The sequence below is a fragment of the Candida dubliniensis genome, chromosome R (genome assembly GCF_000026945.1).
Source record: "Candida dubliniensis CD36 chromosome R, complete sequence".
Taxonomy (NCBI): Eukaryota; Fungi; Ascomycota; class Pichiomycetes; order Serinales; family Debaryomycetaceae; genus Candida; species Candida dubliniensis.
In genome coordinates this window covers 1,742,951-1,759,156 of record NC_012867.1, presented here as the reverse complement: position 1 = coordinate 1,759,156, position 16,206 = coordinate 1,742,951, and the positions used below count along the sequence as shown (strand labels likewise).

The 16,206-nt window shown below is 37.9% G+C and overlaps 8 protein-coding genes across 8 annotated transcripts; 4 read left to right on the top strand and 4 right to left on the bottom strand. All coding sequences in view use genetic code 12, as the record gives it.

Moving 5' to 3' along the window:
* Positions 1-350: 350 nt before the first annotated feature.
* CD36_33840 (aconitase, putative) lies at positions 351-2,684 on the top strand (the record flags this gene model as incomplete). Its single annotated transcript, XM_002422275.1, has 1 exon — positions 351-2,684. The coding sequence occupies one exon, from the start codon at positions 351-353 to the stop codon at positions 2,682-2,684; it is 2,334 nt and encodes a 777-aa protein (XP_002422320.1).
* A 556-nt stretch (positions 2,685-3,240) lies between these two features.
* CD36_33830 (MRP/CFTR-subfamily ABC-family transporter protein, putative) lies at positions 3,241-7,713 on the top strand (the record flags this gene model as incomplete). Its single annotated transcript, XM_002422274.1, has 1 exon — positions 3,241-7,713. The coding sequence occupies one exon, from the start codon at positions 3,241-3,243 to the stop codon at positions 7,711-7,713; it is 4,473 nt and encodes a 1,490-aa protein (XP_002422319.1).
* Positions 7,714-7,842: 129 nt separating this feature from the next.
* Positions 7,843-8,301, bottom strand: CD36_33820 (GPI-protein transamidase complex subunit, putative; the record flags this gene model as incomplete). Its single annotated transcript, XM_002422273.1, has 1 exon — positions 7,843-8,301. The coding sequence occupies one exon, from the start codon at positions 8,299-8,301 to the stop codon at positions 7,843-7,845; it is 459 nt and encodes a 152-aa protein (XP_002422318.1).
* A 172-nt stretch (positions 8,302-8,473) lies between these two features.
* CD36_33810 (mcm5U/mcm5s2U tRNA carboxyl methyltransferase, putative) lies at positions 8,474-9,262 on the top strand (the record flags this gene model as incomplete). The annotated part of the gene is made up of 1 exon (XM_002422272.1): positions 8,474-9,262. One exon carries the CDS (start codon positions 8,474-8,476, stop codon positions 9,260-9,262), a length of 789 nt encoding a protein of 262 aa, XP_002422317.1.
* A 145-nt stretch (positions 9,263-9,407) lies between these two features.
* Positions 9,408-10,511, top strand: CD36_33800 (leucine carboxyl methyltransferase, putative; the record flags this gene model as incomplete). Its single annotated transcript, XM_002422271.1, has 1 exon — positions 9,408-10,511. The coding sequence occupies one exon, from the start codon at positions 9,408-9,410 to the stop codon at positions 10,509-10,511; it is 1,104 nt and encodes a 367-aa protein (XP_002422316.1).
* A 410-nt stretch (positions 10,512-10,921) lies between these two features.
* On the bottom strand, positions 10,922-12,664 carry CD36_33790 (mitochondrially localized type 2C protein phosphatase, putative; the record flags this gene model as incomplete). Its single annotated transcript, XM_002422270.1, has 1 exon — positions 10,922-12,664. The coding sequence occupies one exon, from the start codon at positions 12,662-12,664 to the stop codon at positions 10,922-10,924; it is 1,743 nt and encodes a 580-aa protein (XP_002422315.1).
* Positions 12,665-13,731: 1,067 nt separating this feature from the next.
* On the bottom strand, positions 13,732-14,184 carry CD36_33780 (40S ribosomal protein S20; the record flags this gene model as incomplete). Its single annotated transcript, XM_002422269.1, has 1 exon — positions 13,732-14,184. One exon carries the CDS (start codon positions 14,182-14,184, stop codon positions 13,732-13,734), a length of 453 nt encoding a protein of 150 aa, XP_002422314.1.
* An 863-nt stretch (positions 14,185-15,047) lies between these two features.
* On the bottom strand, positions 15,048-15,908 carry CD36_33770 (mitochondrial ATPase complex subunit, putative; the record flags this gene model as incomplete). Its single annotated transcript, XM_002422268.1, has 1 exon — positions 15,048-15,908. One exon carries the CDS (start codon positions 15,906-15,908, stop codon positions 15,048-15,050), a length of 861 nt encoding a protein of 286 aa, XP_002422313.1.
* Between the last annotated feature and the right edge of the window lie 298 nt (positions 15,909-16,206).

Genomic DNA, 16,206 nt, shown 5'->3' with positions numbered 1-16,206 from the left:
GCTCGGTTATTCTTTTTTCAGGAAAATTTTTTTTTTTTTTTTTTTTTTTTTGTGGAGCAAAGTGGTGATGACGCCCAGATTATTATAAATTTACTTGACCTAATTGGCTAAAACGTCGATTATGCAGGACTTTTCCATTTTATGGATCCGATTTTTTTTTGTTGATTCTTGAACTAACAAAACTTTTCATCGACAATTCATTTTTTTCCTTTGCTATAAAAAGAATTTGATTTGTCTATATTCTCCCATCCCCCCCAGCCAATTGTCTTGAAGTTTTTTCTTTTTGTTTTTTTTTTCTTTTTCTTACTTTTTCCTTTTCTTTCATATAGATTCTTAAACATTCAAACATAATGTTGTCTGCTTCAAGAACCGCCTTGAGAGCCCCACGCTCTGTTCGTGGTTTGGCTACTGCTAGCTTAACAAAAGATTCTCAAGTTAACCAAAACTTGTTGGAATCCCACTCCTTCATCAACTACAAAAAGAACCTTGAAAATGTTGAAATTGTCAAGTCCAGATTAAACAGACCATTGACTTACGCTGAAAAACTTTTATACGGTCATTTGGATGATCCTCACAACCAAGAAATTGAAAGAGGTGTCTCTTACTTGAAATTGAGACCAGACAGAGTTGCTTGTCAAGATGCTACTGCCCAAATGGCCATTTTGCAATTTATGTCCGCTGGTATTCCACAAGTTGCCACTCCATCCACCGTCCACTGTGACCATTTGATTCAAGCTCAAGTTGGTGGTCCAAAAGATTTGGCCAGAGCCATTGATTTGAACAAGGAAGTTTACGATTTCTTGTCCACTGCCTGTGCCAAATATAACTTGGGTTTCTGGAAACCAGGTTCTGGTATTATCCATCAAATTGTTTTGGAAAACTACGCCTTCCCAGGTGCTTTATTGATTGGTACCGATTCCCACACTCCAAACGCTGGTGGTTTGGGTCAATTGGCTATTGGTGTTGGTGGTGCTGATGCCGTCGATGTCATGTCCGGTTTGGCATGGGAGTTGAAGGCCCCAAAGATCATTGGTGTTAAATTAACCGGTAAAATGTCTGGATGGACTTCTCCAAAAGATATCATTTTGAAATTGGCTGGTATTACTACTGTCAAAGGTGGTACTGGTTCTATTGTCGAATATTTCGGTTCTGGTGTCGACACCTTCTCCTGTACCGGTATGGGTACTATTTGTAATATGGGTGCTGAAATTGGTGCCACCACTTCTGTTTTCCCATTCAACGACTCAATGGTTGACTACTTGAACGCCACCGGTAGATCCGACATTGCTCAATTTGCCCAAGTTTACAAGAAGGACTTCCTTTCTGCCGATGAAGGTGCTGAATATGATCAAGTTATCGAAATCGACTTGAACACCTTGGAACCACACATTAACGGTCCATTCACCCCAGATTTGGCCACTCCAGTTTCCAAGATGAAGGAAACCGCCATTGCCAACGGTTGGCCATTGGAAGTTAAAGTTGGTTTAATCGGTTCATGTACCAACTCCTCATATGAAGATATGACTAGAGCTGCATCCATCATCAAGGATGCTGGTGCCCATGGTTTGAAATCTAAGGCCCTTTACACTGTTTCTCCAGGTTCCGAACAAGTCAGAGCTACTATTGCCAGAGACGGTCAATTGAAGACTTTCGAAGACTTTGGTGGTGTTGTCATGGCCAACGCCTGTGGTCCATGTATTGGTCAATGGGACAGACAAGACATCAAAAAGGGTGACAAAAACACCATTGTGTCTTCATTCAACAGAAACTTCACTGCCAGAAACGATGGTAACCCAGCTACCCACGCTTTCGTTGCCTCTCCAGAAATGGCCACTGTCTATGCTATCTCAGGTGACTTGGGATTCAACCCAATCACTGATACTTTAGTTGGTGCTGATGGTAAAGAATTCAAATTGAAGGAACCACAAGGTGTCGGTTTGCCACCAGATGGTTACGATCCAGGTGAAAACACCTACCAAGCCCCACCAGAAGACCGTGCCTCTGTTGAGGTTGTCATCTCCCCAACTTCAGACCGTTTACAAAAATTGACTCCATTTAAACCATGGGATGGTAAAGATGCTGAAAGATTGCCAATTTTAATCAAAGCTGTCGGTAAAACCACCACCGATCATATCTCAATGGCCGGTCCATGGTTGAAATACAGAGGTCACTTGGAAAACATTTCTAACAACTATATGATTGGTGCTATCAATGTTGAAAACGGTAAGGCTAACGAAGTTAGAAACCACTACACCGGTAAATACGATGGTGTTCCACAAACTGCTGCTGCTTACAGAGATGCTGGCCATAAATGGGTTGTTATCGGAGATGAAAACTTTGGTGAAGGTTCATCCAGAGAACACGCTGCCTTGGAACCAAGATTCTTGGGTGGTTTTGCTATCATTACTAAATCATTTGCTCGTATCCACGAAACTAACTTGAAGAAACAAGGTTTGTTGCCTCTTAACTTCAAGAACCCAGCCGATTACGACAAAATCAACTTTGACGACGAAGTTGATTTGATTGGTTTGACCACTTTGGCTCCAGGCAAAGATGTCATCTTGAGAGTTCATCCAAAGGAAGGTGAAGCATGGGAAGCTGTCTTGACCCACACTTTCAACGATGAACAACTCGAGTGGTTCAAACACGGTTCTGCTTTGAACTTTATCAAGAGCAAATATTAAGTAGTTTAGTGGTTTTCCTGTACTAGTTTTATTTCACATTATTGTTACTTAGTTTGTTAAATATTCCATCAAATTATTTATTCAGTTTTTTTGCGTTGTGTTGATTGTAAGAATTATCAAAAAAAAAAAAAAAAAAAAAAAGCAAGAACTACTATCAGTTTTGTTTTCGCAGAGTTCCATGCCATAGAAGAGAGGGCAGAACTCCCATTTATCAGGATCTGGAATATTTTGTATGCAGACCTTTTGGAATTTAAAGTCAGAGAGAGTTCAACGAACTCCTTATCATTATCACTTTACAATTCTACTTTTTATATTACTTCTACTCTTAACAATCTTAGTTACGAAACTATTGACTGTTAGTAAATCAAATATTATCATTAGTAAATACTAAATATTAAGGATTGCATCTGTATTCAGCAAAGAAATACTAGGTACAGCAACATCAACAAAAAAAAAAAGAGTACTATTTTTTCGGAAAGAGAGCTGTCAGTTCTTTTCATTACCACTTCAGTATAAAACAAGTATTTGCTAAATATCTACCTCAATCTTTTCAGTTATGGATTCCAGGTATCCCACACTATCATGTGGAATAGACGCACTTTTACAACCAATGGCTCCCTACAATGACAACGCGTTCAATCCGTGTTTTCTAATGCATGTATTGGCAACTTTTGCCACAGTAAATATCATTTACGGAGTGCTAGTGTTATATAGAACAACAACACGTATGCACCGATATGGCAATTTTTCTTTGAAGAATACAGGCATCGCTCATTACATTCGTTTGAATTCTGTCGCCTTACAAATAATATTGACAGCGTATCTCAGTTCTTTTATCACTATTCATGAACGATTTGCTGACCCCAAGCTCCTTGCATTTGGATTGCTTAATGTTCTACTTGTGTTTATTATTTTCCCATTGCATTTCATAGAAACGATATATTCACCAGTTCCTTCTGACTTGTTGTTAGTATTTTGGCCATTCCTTACAATTTTCAGTATGGCATTGTATTTTCAAGACAATTTCACCGACTGGGTTATCATTCAGCTGGTTGATTCATCTATCGCAATTTCTGAGTCTATACTAGTGATCAATTCAGTTTTTGTTTTTGTTTTGGAATACTCCTACTACAAGCCAAGTCATGAGTTAATTTTAGAGTACAAAAGAAGCAATCGACTGCAACAGCTTTCCGAACCTAACATCATCCAGAAAATCACGTTCACGTGGATGAATGAGTTGATTGTTAATTCTTACAAGACCCAGACCGTGACAAGTGCAGAGTTACCCAACACACCAGCAGATATTTCTACTGTGCATGCTGCGGCTACATTAAGAAAACACTGGAATGGCGGCAATTTATCTGTATGTCTATTGAAGGCCTTTCACTGGAGACTTCTTGTGTCTCTTTTTTATGAGTTTGGCGGGAGAATACCTAACTTTATACAGCCTCAATTGTTGAGGTTGTTGATTCTTTATTTTAACATACAAAAACCACCAATATTGCGAGGTATCTTGATTCCATTGGGTATGTTTGTAAATACAATGATACAGACGTCGCTTAGCAACAGATACATGCTTACAAATCTTGAGGTCGGATTGAATTGTCGTTCATCTCTAACATCCTTGGTATACCAGAAAGCACTACTATTGTCCAGTGAATCAAGATCCAAGACAAATTCAGCCGATATCATTAACTTGTTGTCGGTAGATATCAACAGAATTCAAAAAGTGTTGATGAGCCTTAGTACCCTTGTTCTTGCACCTTTGGATGTCATATTGTGTGTGGCGTCATTATATCCTCTCTTACATGGTGCTACATTTGCTGGGGTTGCTGTAATGATTCTTTTAATTCCAGTTAATGCAGTAGTTGTAAAATACTACAAGAATTTGAGTAAGACACAAATGAAACTTAAAGATAACAGATCTAGAGTCATAAACGAAATATTGACGTCAATTAAAAGCGTCAAGTTGTTTGCATGGGAAACGCCAATGCTTAGGAAACTTGCTGAAGCCAGAAACAAAAAAGAGTTGGCAAACTTGAAACGAATCAGAGGTGTTGGCCAAGGTGTTTTATTTATCTGGAATATTATTCCATTTTTGGTTTCTTTTACTTCGTTTGCCACTTTCGCTTTAACCCTGAAACAAGCATTGACATCGGACATTGTTTTCCCAGCATTGGCATTGTTAAATTTATTATCAGGTCCGCTAATGGAATTCCCCGCAGTCATAACATCGATGATCGAGGCCAATGTTGCCATTGGTAGAGTGAAAAACTTCTTGTTAAGCGAAGAAATTGATGAATCTATGATCAGAAGATTGCCGCCAACATCTGGCGAGTCAGTCAAAATACAAAATGCTACTTTCCATTGGACTCGGAAGTCGTTTACTGATACTCCGGATCAAACCAGGGAACTGGATGAAACTAACAAAGACAGAATCCACAGTTTGAAAGACATTGACTTTTCAGTGGCCACTGGTCAATTGAGCTGTATTGTGGGTAAAGTTGGTAGTGGGAAAACATCATTGTTGTATGCATTATTAGGACAATTGATAATGACACAGGGGAAAAATACAGAATTGCCACCATTGATTGAAATTAGGGGCACAATTGCATACTGTGCTCAGCAACCGTGGATTATGAATGCGTCTGTTAAGGAGAATATTGTTTTTGGGTATAAATTTGATAAAGAGTTTTATGAAAAAACTATAGAAGCCTGTCAATTGCTTCCTGATTTGGCAATTTTGCCAGATGGCGACGAGACACAAGTTGGGGAAAAGGGGGTGTCACTATCTGGAGGACAGAAAGCTCGATTAGCCTTGGCAAGAGCGGTCTATGCTAGAGCAGATGTATATCTCCTAGATGATATTTTGTCAGCTGTCGATTCCCATGTTGGGAGAAATATTATTGAGAAAGTTTTGAGCAAGAGAGGTTTGCTTGGCTCCAAGACAATAATATTGTGTACCAACTCCATTTCTGTTTTAAAGTTTGCCGACAATATCACTTTAATTGAGGATGGATGTATAATAGAAACTACAACATATGCCGAAACAACTGCTGAGGGCCATCCAAAATTATTTGAATTGATCAAGAATTTCAGTAAGGATACTTCTCCCATACCAATAGACCTGGATAGTGTGCCACCTTCTCAGGTGCCTAGTTACAGGAAAGCAAGTATGGAAAGTTTCCACTGGGATCCATTGAAAAAGTTGCTACCCAATTTGCGCAGTGGCCTGACAGAGGAAGTAAGTCAAAAGGGGAAGGTCAAGTGGGAAGTGTACTTGGCATATATCAAAGCTTGTTCTGTTTATGGGGGCGCCCTTTGGTTTATTTTGTTGATAGTGGCTACTGCTTTATCAGTTGGAGCCAACTACTGGCTTAAATATTGGACGGAGCAGAACTCCGAGGGCCCGAATATGCTGAACGTGTGGAAGTTTTTATTGGTTTATGCGGGCTTGGGGTTGGGTGCTGCAATTATGACGATTGCTCGAAGTTCGGTCATGCTTCTTTGGTTGGGAATCAACGCATCTAAGAAGATCCATGATAGTATGGCCCAAAGGGTATTGAATGCGCCAATGCAGTTTTTTGAACGAACTCCTGTGGGGAGAATCATGAATCGGTTTACCAACGATATTAACAAGATTGATGATGGCATCCCACTGATTTTCCAACGATTCATCAACCAGCTTGTCAGAACAGTTTTCACAGTGGGCGTGGTCACTTTAGCCATACCTGTGTATTCATTGATTATATGCATACTAGCAACCTTATACATTTACTATGAAATCTATTACGTGTCTATATCGAGAGAGTTGAAACGATTGGTATCTATTTCCAGAAGTCCGATTTATGGTCATTTGGGTGAGAGTTTAAACGGTATCGACACCATTCGGGCCTACGACCAAAAAGCTAGATTTGATTTTATAATGAATGCAAATGTTGATTTCAATTTGAAATCAGTGTACATGTTGACATCAATCAACAGATGGCTTGTTTTCAGATTGCATACAATTGGTGGAGTCGGCGTGTTTTCTGCTGCGATATTGTCGATCTTGAGTGTACACACGGCTCATCCATTGTCTCCTGCCATGGCAGGGTTCGTCATGACGTATGCTATGCAGGTGACATCTACCTTGAAAATGCTTGTTCGAACATCAGCTGAGGTTGAAACGAGTATAGTTGCTGTGGAAAGATGCCTTGAATACACAGAGCTACCTGTAGAGGAGGAACCTAACTTGAAATTGATCAAACCTCCTCAGCACTGGCCACAAAAAGGTGTCATTAAGTTTAATCAATACTCGACCCGGTATAGAGAAAACCTCGATTTGATTTTGAAGAGAATTACATTTTCTATAAGCTCAGCAGAAAAGATTGGGATTGTAGGAAGAACTGGTGCTGGTAAAAGTTCTTTGGCGTTGGCAGTTTTCCGAATCATTGAAGCTGTTGAAGGGAATATTGAAATTGATGGGATAATTACTAGCCAAATGTTCTTACAGGATTTGCGTCATCGATTGAGCATCATTCCACAGGATTCACAATTACTAGAGGGAACAATTCGGCAAAATTTAGATCCGTTCAACTATTATACAGATAAAGAGATATGGCATGCATTGGAATTAGCTCATTTAAAAGAGCATATCGAAAAACTACCCAAGGAAGAAGGGGCCGAAAATAACAAGCTACTCAATCGAGTAACTGAAGGTGGTTCTAATTTTTCATCAGGCCAACGCCAGTTGATGTCATTGACAAGAGTGTTGTTGAAAATGAATGACTCTAAAATTTTGGTTTTGGATGAAGCGACAGCCGCCGTAGATGTTCAAACAGACCAGATTATACAGCAGACAATCAGAAGCCAATTCAAAAACAAAACTATAATTACTATAGCCCATAGGTTAGAAACGGTTATGGACAGCGATAAAATTGTCAGTTTAGACAAGGGAGAGTTGATTGAGTTTGACACTCCGCAGAATTTACTAAACAAGAAGGAAGGTGTATTCTATAGTCTATGTAAACAAGGTGGGTATATTTAATAAGGGAGGAAGGTGAACTAGAAACATATTCATAGAAAGATAGATAACCAATATTGTAAAACGCAGCTGAACAAGCTTCTCCCCGCCCCGCCACTTATCACTTGACCAGCAACGAACAACTTGAGGTGTTTATACAGCTGTTTCGTCTAGCTGGATTTCAAACTTTAACAAATGGTACAATATAGTTTGGACAATCAAATAAGGAAGGTCGTTGGAGTGTATTGCCTCGTATGAATATAGCACATACCCTTTTAATCCGTCAGAAGATATGCCAAGAGAGTTGTCTCGTGCTAAAACCAACTCGATAGAGTACTTTGTGTGGTTCTTAAAGCCATTCAAATTATCAACAAGTTGCACACTCACTGAACTGTTTGTAATATATCGTAGTTCATTATCAATTTGTATTTGTGTTGCGGTGACCAAATCTGGAAAATTAAAGTATTCTGAGTCTTTTTCAAAGCTGATTGATACCGGGATTGATTTAACTGGTTTGATTTCAAAGTGGCGGGCATTCTGAAACCCTATCCAAACCCATGGTGAAATAATCGAAATGAGTGCAGCAATTACTAACGACTTTGAATAGACCATTGTAACATTACATGTAAACCCTCTGTGAATACCACAATCAATTCATTTCATTTGCGTGGATGTTTTTTTTTTTTTTTTTCTCTGGAAAGCCATAGCGCTGCTTCCAATTTTTTATCTCTTCTTCTCTGATGTCCTGTCACATCTGCCACCGATTATTTCACACCATCAAATAATGGCAACACCAGTTCCATCTGTATCTGTTGAAAGCAACTTAGACCCTCAAAACCAAGAAGTCACATATGTGCATGATGTATATAACGAAATAGCTAGTCATTTTTCCCAAACAAGATACAAACCTTGGCCAATAGTAGAGAAGTTTCTTACGCTGAGGCCAAAATACTCCATCGGCTTGGATGTTGGTTGTGGTAATGGGAAGTACTTAAATGTCAATAAAGATATTCTTATTATTGGAACAGATAGGTCTGAAGGGTTGATTAATTGTGCCCAGCAGATTTCCAATAACAAGTACAATTTGGGGGTTGCAGACGGGTTGGCGTTACCTCATCCCGACGGAACATTTGATTTTGCTATATCCATAGCAGTGATCCACCATTTTGCTACCGAAGAAAGACGAGTAGATGCTGTTAAGCACATATTATCTAAATTGAAAGCAGGCGGAGAAGCATTGATTTATTGTTGGGCCCTTGAGCAGGAGACTTCTCGCCGTGGATACAAGGAAGGCGATGATCAAGATGTTTTGATACCCTGGGTATTAAAAAAGCAACAGCCACTGAAGAAAAAGGGAGCCAATAAAAGAAAACAAAAGGCAGAGTCTATGCTGGAACCACCAGAAAGCACAGAGCAACCAGGTGAAGAAGAACCGGATGTTACCAAGTATCGTTACTACCATTTATACAGGAAGGGAGAATTGGTTGACAATTGTCTACAAACTAAATGTTGTACAATTGTGGAAGAGGGATACGAGAAAGATAACTGGTGGGTTATTATAAAGAAAACATAGTGGTAACCGTATATATTTTAGATAGAAAAAAAAAAAAAAAAAACCCCAACAGGGTTTTTGTAGAAGTATCGAAAAAAAGAATACACAAATGAAAATGCAAATTTTTAAAAAAAAAAGGCCAATTGGCAAGAAATAACTATCTACAATGTTATCACCAAAAGATCGCCAGGACAAGTTAGTTCGTGCTACTGATTTGGATGCATTGAGCTGCAAGTATAGTATTAACAGAAACTTATATTTAAACCCCCCAGATGAATTTGTCAAAGATTTGGTCGAGAGTTATCAGCGTTACTTACAGTACTGCGTTGGCTACACAGCATTATCATCCTCGCGTGCATTGAAAGGACTATTTCAGGAGAAGAAGTTGCCTATAATCAATCGAGGCTCGTATTTGAGAACAAGAGCAATAGACCAGGTAGTAGTCAAGTTCATAAAGGAATTCAAGGACAGATGTCAAATTGTGTCATTGGGGAGTGGTTCAGACACAAGAGCTTTCCAGATCCTCAAGTCACACCCAAATGTGACCTACCACGAAATAGACTTTCCTGAATCTGCAAAGGTGAAAAAATTGGCAATCCTACAAAATCCCACCATCCGAGAGTTAGTGAGGACTAAAGAAATGCTGCCTCTCATCAACAACAAAGTGCAGTTTGAAAGCTATCCTTCGGAATTACACACTGAGAAATACCATCTTCATGGTATTGATTTGAGAACACTAAAGCAACCAGATTCTCAGATTAGAGGCTTTGAGTCAGAAGTTCCCACATTGATTATTAGTGAATGTGTGTTGTGTTACTTGTCACCAGAAGAATACCAAAACACAATAAACTACTGGACAGGAATTGCAGGCAAAGGATTTGTGGGATTTTTGATATATGAACCAATGTCACTAAACGATCAGTTTGGAGAGACCATGACATACAATTTGCAAAGCAGGGGACTCAATTTGCAAACTTTCAGCAAGTACCCAGATCTTACAGCACGGAAGAAGTTTCTTGAAGAGTCCTGTCATTTAAAGAATTTGAGGCTAACTGATATGAGTTGCATTGGTGGATACAAAAGGAGTCAAGAGGGACGTGAGTGGATAGAGCATAATGATATGGACCGAATAAACAAGTTGGAGTTGATAGATGAAATAGAAGAAATACGTCTTTTACTTGAGCACTACTGTTTGATCTATGGAGAGTACACAGAGGAGAAATCATTGAATTTCAAAGGCATTGACACGTGGAGTTGGGTCTTGCTGTGATACATGCTGACGGTAAACGTAGCCAGCCATAGTTATATAGCTTTAAAATAAAATAAAAAATTACTATCCCATATATCATGACTGCAAAAGTTTTTGATTGACCAAACAAGAAAAAGAAAAAACCTCAAAAAGCGTTTAGGTTATTTCACATAAGAGGATACTTGAATATCAATTCAATATTGGGAAAATTTCAAAATATAATCACTTTATATGGATATTCATTCTAAATAAATAAATAACTAACGATAATAATAGTAAAACTAAAAATTAAAAAAAAAAAAAAAGCAAGGACAACAAACCAATCTAAAATCATAATACAGCAAATCCAAACCACCCATCAAAACTCACATACCATAAATATAAAAAAAAAACTAGTAGCATAATGAACTTTGTCTGAATCAATTTCGCCATCAAAGTTTTGGTTTGGCCGCATTTAATCCACCAGCAGTGGCATTCCAATTGACCTCTAAGGTGCCATTTTCATCTTCTCCTTTGGCATCTTTACCAAAGAACACAACTGTAACTGTCAAATCGTCACGATATCTTCTGGAAACTGGATTTGGAATTGAAATTAACATAGACGTCTGTTCCTTGGACCCACCGTTGGATAACGCATTTCGAATCAAATGAGTAGATACGTTGTTATCTTCTAATAGAAAGCTATTTCCCAATTTGTTATTCAAAGGCTTTTTCAGCGCTCTATCATTGGTTACATCCTTAACGTCTGGCAATTTGCTGTCTGCACTGCCAAATCCAAACCACGACTTGCGCGGCTTGATCATGTCTGCTTTTTCCATCCATTTGACCACTAATCCCACAATCTCTTCGTTTGTCAACATTTCGTATAACCCATCAGACGCCATAACCAAAAAATCGTGTTCATTTGGATTAATCTTTGTCGTGGTGATAATTGGTTCTGCCGTGACATATGGCGGCGACTTTAATTGATTTGGCAATGGTCTTCCAAAAAACTGTTTATATATCCTCTCTTGAATCACAGCTGGTAGCTTGTAGCGGCAGTCGCCAAATGCTCTTGTTGGCTCTAGACTACCCAATACACGGCCATTTCTTATTACTTTTGGCTCATTCGGATGTTCGCTGATAATACGAGCAACTTCTGATGGGTTTGCACCTGTTTGGTCAATACTCAATTGACGTACAGTCCAATGATTATCCTTAAATGAGCCCAAAATTGCTCTTGAGTCACCCGTTACGGCCACTTTGAGCATTTGCGAATTGGTGTCATAAAAACTCAATAACGCACAGGAACCTGACAAGGCTGGCATCAACAATTCAGCTGCCTTGGCCTTATTGCCATCGGTTAATAGTTTCTCAATATTCTTATTGACTAGCTCATGATCCAATTTCAAAAACCCGTTCTTGATGGCCTGGTCAATAGTGGCGCTGTTGGGAACATAGCGCAAGTTTTCTTCTCCCTGTACAGGTTTATGAATAGTTCCCAATTCATTGATAACATAACCAATTAGTTGGTCTCTTAACTTAGACGAAGTGGTCCAACCACCGTGCCCATCAAACACGCCAAAAAACATCCAGTCAGTTGATGTTTTGATATTGTTATCTTGTAATATCGGCACCTGTACTATTTCCTCTGCTCTGTCATCCTCAATGGGGGAATTAGAAGGTAATTGACAAATATCGTATCTAGTCACGCCTTTGCCTCTATTTACAGTATAACTTTCTTCGAATTGACGTAATTTAGTACTTACTTGTTCTTCATTCAACAAAAATATCCCTTCCTTGTGTTGCTGATGACTTATACTGTCTTTTTGATGCAATGACGATGTTGAAGTACTGAAGTATTTCTTTTGGTTATCTTGTAACAATTTCTTTGATTGTTGAGGAGGTGGTAAATTCAGTGGTAATGTATCCAAGTTAAAATAGTTAGATTGATTGAATACAATGTAAGACCCTACTATTATAACTCCAGACACCAAAGCAACCGACTTTCTATACTGCTGTTGACTCTTTTTGGGAGATGCCGTCTTAATCATTGTGTTGGGTCCACTTAACAAACATTGTGACGACTTGAATGACGATTTGGCTGATTGTGTAAGTAACCGCTTACCAATGGTTTGCAACTGTTTGTTCGTAAGGTACACAAACCTTGGTTTAGCTGCAAGCACAAATGACATAACTTTGATTCAATAACTAACGACCGTAAAGGGACTATCAACGAATAATTACAAGATAAACAAACGATAAAATCAATTTCTAAAATGTGTCCCACTAATTCACCTCTCAGTGGTATATTTCTATTGATTCAGATATCTGTACCACTAAGTGAAAATAAAAACAAGAAGTTTGCAAAGAAAAAAAAAAGTATAGTTGTTTCAAAAATTGATGGTATATGATATGGGTCTAAGTATCAGAATCTAATTCACCCCAATCATGTGGGATCATTTATTTTTTTTTTTTGTCTTCCAGATTGTTTGTTAAGATATTAATTACATAATTGGTCGGATTTATATGCACAGAATACACGACTTCTGTTTTGTTATCCATAGTGTATTTATTTTCTTCGTTTTATCAATCAGTTAGTTGATTGGTTGTTTATGTGCAATCTTACATAGCTGTTTGATTATAAGGGAAATGTGTATTTTTGTAGAAGTTTTATCTATTTCTTCTGCTCAGATAGTACAGGCTAGTTTATAAAACACTTCTCTGTATGTTGACATTGTTATCTACTACGTCGTACCATGCAGTGACACTACTAGAATGCATTTCTACAAGTTTCAAGTACTCTTTTGGTTCTTTCTTTTTCCTTGCTGGTTTGCATTTGTAACAAAGTCTTTAGAGCTGATCATACTACAATACTCTTGATGTATGGTTAAAATTAAATGTATTAAGAATTTTCACTAAACACCGTGACACATCAATAGCAAATAACACATATCATTATAAAACAAATTCCAACTCTTTTACCTTTCCATCAATTTATCATACCAAATCCTGATAGCAACACCTACAACGTCAGCATATTAGTTAAAATACACGGCACGCCTAGAGCACTTGGATATGATGTCCCCTTGTTCATCCGCTCTCTTCAATGCATATATGACATATAAAAAAAAATTAAAACACACATCATTCCCCTTGACTATTGATTTGAAAAGAATATAAAGAATAAAAAAATCCACCAAACTTTCATAATGACAACATGTATCTGATTATCGACACTGTATAGTCAAGTCCAAGATGCTTAAGCAGCAATGGTGACTTCGACATCTACACCTGGTTCGATAGTTATTTGGGTGATTCTCTTGACAGTAGAAGCTGGAGCTTGTAAGTCAATAACTCTTTTGTGGATTCTCATTTCGTAAGCATCCCAAGTCTTAGAACCTTCACCATTTGGAGTCTTTCTGGTGGTGATTTTCAAAACCTTGGTTGGCATTCTAACTGGACCCTTCTTGACAATGTTGTATTGGGCAGCATTTCTGATGATGTTGGCAGAAACGTTTTCCAATTGCTTAACTTTGGTGGAAGTTAAAGTGATTCTGATTTTGTGAATTTGTTGTTCAGCTTCTTGTTCGACTTTTTCCTTGTTGATTGGGGCAGACATTGTTGCTTGTTTATAAGTTGACGTTGTTAGAGAAGAAAAGAAAGTCTCCAAAAAAAGAGTGGTAAGCAGGCCTGGTGAAAAATTTTGTATCATGGAATGAGGGTATAACTTCGTAAACAATTTCGCACGCAAAAGAAAAAAAAAAAGGCTTAGGGCTATAGCCCTAAAGATGATAGTGAGCAGAAATGAAAAACCCACTACTAAAAGTTACTTCACTATAAAGCAAGACCTACAGGGCTATGTAAAAGAGAGATTTTGTTCACGTCAATAAAAAATAAACTAGTAATCTTTTGATGATATGTTAGTAATAATTCATGGTTTCGTTTTGAATCTTCGTCATAACCCCCTATTTATTTACGATTGTTTCTTGGTGCAGTCAGATGTCAATTAATTAGGTTTTCTCCATGGTTGCTTATTTTTGGATTAAAGTCAGAGAGATTCCCAATTGAAAAGTTCATCATTAAAATCAATAAAACAGTCGATATAAATGAATCATCATACTAAATGATAATGAAACATACCAATAGTTTATAAGCACTAAAGTGTAGAGGAAGAAGAAGAAGGAGGATAGTAGTATTAGGACCAGCGAAAATAGAACAAAAAAAAAAAGATCTTAAGTCGATTACTCTTAGACGGAAAAAAAAGTCGTGTGTACTGTGAGCAGTTTTTAATTAGGGCTGCAAAAGGAGTAAGGCAACCATATCCTATCCTCTCTTAAATTGTGTTCAACTTTAAGCAATTCGATCTAAAACATTTGAAGCGAACGGTACGGTACATTCTACCACAATCACTAGCTTTCTGAATGAACAGATTTTTTTTTTTTTTTGGTTCAATATTTGTTAAAATTTCATATAAACTATTTACATAAATCATACTGTGACCATAACCGAGTTCTAATTGGCACGTTAATAAATCAAAACAGTAAAAAGTACCCTATAGACACCAGAATTGCACTTTTACTTTGTCATTTCTCTTTGCACCCCTTTCACAACCTTCCACATCAATTTCAAATCTTCAGGAGTTGCGTACCCACTGGTTGCCCATCTTATCTTCCCCATCGAGTCAACAATATAGATATACCCTGAACACTGGTTATCACAGTACAATTGCTCTCTAATTTCTGCTGACATTATATGGCCCGGCAAGATAAAATAATTCTCGTATCTCAGAGCCGGCTTCAAAGACTTTTTTAAATTTCCTGTGCTCAAGTTTGTCACAAATCCCTTGATCCAACTCTGCGGCATATTCACATCAAGTATCTGGGTACGGGGATATTCCTCCACAAAGGTATCATAATCCTGGGAATAGTAATCTTTGTTTTCCACCTTAAAGTACGAGCGAGTACATTGTTCACCGGCAACAGAAGAAAACAATTTGACAATGCTCAATCTATTGTCCAAAGAGTCATACAAACTTCTCTTACTACCAGCCAATGTCTTCGCTATAAAATCTGGGAAATACAAAGATTTGTCTTGTCGAAAGTACGATACAGGAGGAGTAAATATTTTCCCCTTTGTATTCTCAAATGATTTCACTTCATAAATCGGCGAGTGTTTTAAATCGTAGTCTAGTTGTTTCTGTCTTCGCTCTTTGGATTTCTGACCAAACAACTCTTCATATATATTGGATAATGAGTATGTGTCTGACAATTTATGATTTAACAAAACTGGTTTTGACAACCCCAACGGTCTTGTAATACTGTACGACTTTTCTTGTGCTGACTTGACCGTTTCCTTAATGGTATTAACAAAACGTGGCTGGTACCGCTGAAACTGTATTCTTGAAGTGGTAAACGTCCTGATGAATACACTTTGCATTTTGCTCCAATACTGTGTGGCCCTAAATAAACCAAGATTTTTCAGAATTCTTCTTTTCCTCCCAATAATACTATATGTCGTGTGTTTACCAGTCCACAAGATTCAGTTAAGAAAAGCCAGCCTTTAATATTCGGACAAAGTTACTGGGACAGAAAGCAAGGGAAAAAAAAAAAAGTATGAAGAAAAAATCCGTCCACCCTCCTCTGCCAACAAACACATTGAATGATCTCACACAAGTTGTTTATTAAGCATACAAGCATCGATACAATTTTGAATCAATTTTAGCCAAAAATACTCA